Raw genomic sequence first — 3,668 nt, forward strand, 5'->3', positions numbered from 1 at the left:
GAAGATGCAGAGCCATCCAACATCTCTACGCAAAGTCAAAGGATCAAGCAGATCGGAAAGGGCTTGATCGTCGATAATTCGATCGACGATAACCTGGTAGCCATCCGTATGGGAAGTCAGCAGAAGGTCAACAGCGAAGGTATATGATCCTACACGTCCAGTATTCGCGTTGGCGAGGTGACCAGTTGTGTCAAATCATATGCTAAAGCGAAGTCGAGAACAGATCTACCCGCATGATCGGTAGTGCGTGATCCAAGCCATTCGGCATGGTGGGCATTAAAATCACCAAGAATTACGATCTCTGCGGATGGGATCTGCTGCAGCACGGAATTTGTAGCCATTTGGATGTGCTCAACCAGTAGGTCGGTTTCGGCATTACCGCTATGGGACCTATAAAGGCACGCGTAGATTCGCGGATGGTCGTCGCAGTCTACACGTAGCCAGATAATCAATAGGTCCTGCCCTTCAAGGCTGCTGAGGCGTCGAGAGCAGATATCATCTCTGACGTAAACGCACACCTCAGTTCGTGGTAAAAAGGAATGTTCCATTTTGTACCCGGGGTAAGAAAGAAAAATCGTATCGGCAGGAGAGGATATCTGGGTCTTGGTAAGAAAGAGCAAGGCCGGCTTCGCCGTCACAAGGTGAAAGTAAACGGCGTTCAAGTTGGAGTTGAGTCCCCTTATGTTGTAGAAGTCCACAGTGTGGGTGGTAGGGGTTGCCTGATGCCTGCTCCGCTTGCCCCGAACAGTGGCGAGCGCAAAATTGCCCCCACCAGAATTCGGAGGGCAGCCTGGGCATCCCTGCTCAGGTGGTGTACGTCCTGAGTATGGATGCCCAGAGAGGGATTCTCCACCGCAGTCGCCGATGGTACCCTCCTGGGGTAATGAAACCAAATTCTGCACAACCATTATGTTTTGGGGGGGAGGGGGTCGGGCCTCCGGGACTCTCACATACCGGACGAAACGCGGTAGCATAGCTCCACTTTACGCCGATTTTAAGTGAGAGAGCGGTACTTCCCCGGGCGTGCCGGCCCATTCGGCTGCAACCCGAAAGTATGCAGTGTGGCACTACCACTAGTAAATTATATTAATTAATTATTGGATTTTAAATCGAGATATTTAACATTACCATTACGTCCCATGTTTAGAACAGTCTGTTATTTAAGTTATATATCGAATACAAATATGTATATATTCCAGATTTCGAGATCGTTTATTATACGACTATGTCCTTATTAACATTTGCTATTTTTTGTCTAGAATAATTTGTTCCTATGGTTTATTTTATTATGTTGTTTAAAAATTCAGTTCATCGTTCAATTAATTGTTTAAATATCGCATACTTGTAGATATAATATACGTTAGTAATGATAATTATGACAACACTTCATAATATTGTCTAATTATATAAAATTTTACATACGAGTACGAATAATAAGCCTCGTTTATACTTTTAATTGGAATTTGAAAATCGGCTTATTCGGCTTTAGGCGCGTTATTTCCTGTTGATTAAATTATAAAGAGGAAATTTACTCGTTTTGGTGTCTGAAGGAAGAATAGCTAAACAGTTTTGAATACATAATTTGGCAACTACTTCAGCGTGAGTGCATCATAAAGGTGCGATAGAGCAAGAGCAGTTGTCCCTGAAAATTTCCAGCACATTTCCAACCAGTTTCGAATATATCGCGTAGGAAGGCTTCATACAAAAGCCAATGAAACTCTGCTTGCTATGTATCCAGTGCACATTCCGCATTGTCGCCCGTAGCGCTTTAGCCGCCTGCTCTACGTTACTTCATATCTTTCTAAAGTGTAATATGGGGAGTAAAATTCGATTTTAAGAATTTCATTTAAAAGACTTTAAGCGTACTTTGCTTTTTTATGCATGTAAATTATAAAGTATTTTTTGCGTAAAATAAATAATTTAGTAATTTATTTCATTTAAACCTTACTAAATATATTTCAGAGTATGCAATGTACTGCTACGAATTATTATATAAGTACACTTTTAATTTTTTAATCATAAGCCGACATTTTAATTATTAATTTTAAATTTTTAAAATGATTTTAAATTTTTTTTTTTAAAGTATTTAATATTTTTAGATATGACGACGCTATGACACGAGTCATAAATTATAATTGTGGGATTATAATCTAATAAAGAAAATTATTATTATATATATTTATTGAAGTACAATTATATTTTTTAACAAAGAGTATACAATATTAAATCGGCCACTTTTATTATTCACTGTACTCGATGTGTTTTTTACTTATAGGATTTTATTTAAAGCCATATAAGCGCGAAAAGACTTCAGCGGTTAAAGATGAAAAGAGATTGTATAAGATAATTGGCTTGGATATATTATCTTACAATATTATTTAGGTAGGTACATCATATATTAATCCAAGCAAGAATGTTAGATAGAAACCTTCACATAGTATTGTTAGGGATAAGTCTGCACACAAACACTTATATACATACATACATATATTATTTGGTATGTATCTTGTAGATGCATACCAAAAAATATAGCAGTCTTCTTAATATAAATTAAGATAACAGTGAAATTAATTCCGTTATAATTCATCTATTTGATACATAATAAAAAAATTAAACTGAGCGAAAAATGAGCCAGAACATTGAATTAAAGGTCGTGATATATTTTTTATACATTTATATATAATTATTCAATATTTTGTTCGCAATTATTAAGAATATATAAAATTCGCAAATACGCTTGTTATAGAATCTAAAATAGAAATTCAGGTTATAGAACTTTATTTCTCATAAAGAACCTTACAGTTCACTTTACAATGAGCAATACATATAATTTATATACAAAGTTGGTTGGTGTGGTTTTAGTGGTAGAATCTGTAGCAGTTAGTTAAATTAGAACGCAAATTTGAAAGTAATATAATAAAAACCTGAACGATAGCTACAATACGTTTAAAGAAAACTGCTAGAAAATTAGCAAACAAAAGCGCTCTGTAACATTTGTTATCACGTTATTATCTTATCTTGCACTTACCTTGCGCCATTTTACAAGTAGATACACGTCCCAAACACCACAAGATGTGATAATGTACTGACTTTTAAACTAAAGGAAACCTTATGAACGCATGTAATTGTATTAACCGCATTATCTATTTTTACAACTCTGCAACATTTTATATACACGTCAAATATCGTTTTCTGTGCCTTTATAAACCTTATGACAAGAGTTAACAGCGATTAGTTTAATTTTTAGCTTTTTAATTACTACTTATTTGCAAATAAAGATATTTTATTATCTTATAAATGTCGATAGGTATTACATTTGTAAAGGTATATATCACATGAGAAAGTGCACGTTTTTATTGACTGTATTTTTGTTTCGAAATTTTGAAATTGAATATAACAAATATATTTCTTATGGAAAACCGCCGATAGACACCAGCATTGGCAGACGTATGAATACCCACAATTACACTGGCTCTTTCGCTGCTTACTCTGACCGCAAGGTTTTCCAAAAGATTTAATGCTAAAATAATAATAATTTTATTTTGCATGTTTGTTCGTCAGTGGTTTTGTGTCGACTCTTATTTTACCCGAATTCGGGACTTTTAGCTAGAACATGATATAAATTGGTAGATTTAATACTTAAAGCCTCACTCCCTATTAATGTAGCG

General features: G+C 35.3%; 1 protein-coding gene across 1 annotated transcript in view; it reads right to left on the reverse strand.

Annotated features, from left to right (window-relative positions):
• T (tan) overlaps positions 1-3,083 on the reverse strand; it is a 51,388-nt gene extending 48,305 nt beyond the window's left edge. Inside the window, exon 1 of the mRNA XM_026644768.2 lies at positions 3,029-3,083. Coding sequence (XP_026500553.1) covers positions 3,029-3,038 — 10 coding nt within the window. The 5' untranslated portion in view covers positions 3,039-3,083. The remainder of the gene's footprint in view (positions 1-3,028) is intronic.
• Between the last annotated feature and the right edge of the window lie 585 nt (positions 3,084-3,668).

Source organism: Vanessa tameamea, chromosome Z (genome assembly GCF_037043105.1).
Source record: "Vanessa tameamea isolate UH-Manoa-2023 chromosome Z, ilVanTame1 primary haplotype, whole genome shotgun sequence".
In the NCBI taxonomy this organism is placed as follows: domain Eukaryota; kingdom Metazoa; phylum Arthropoda; class Insecta; order Lepidoptera; family Nymphalidae; genus Vanessa; species Vanessa tameamea.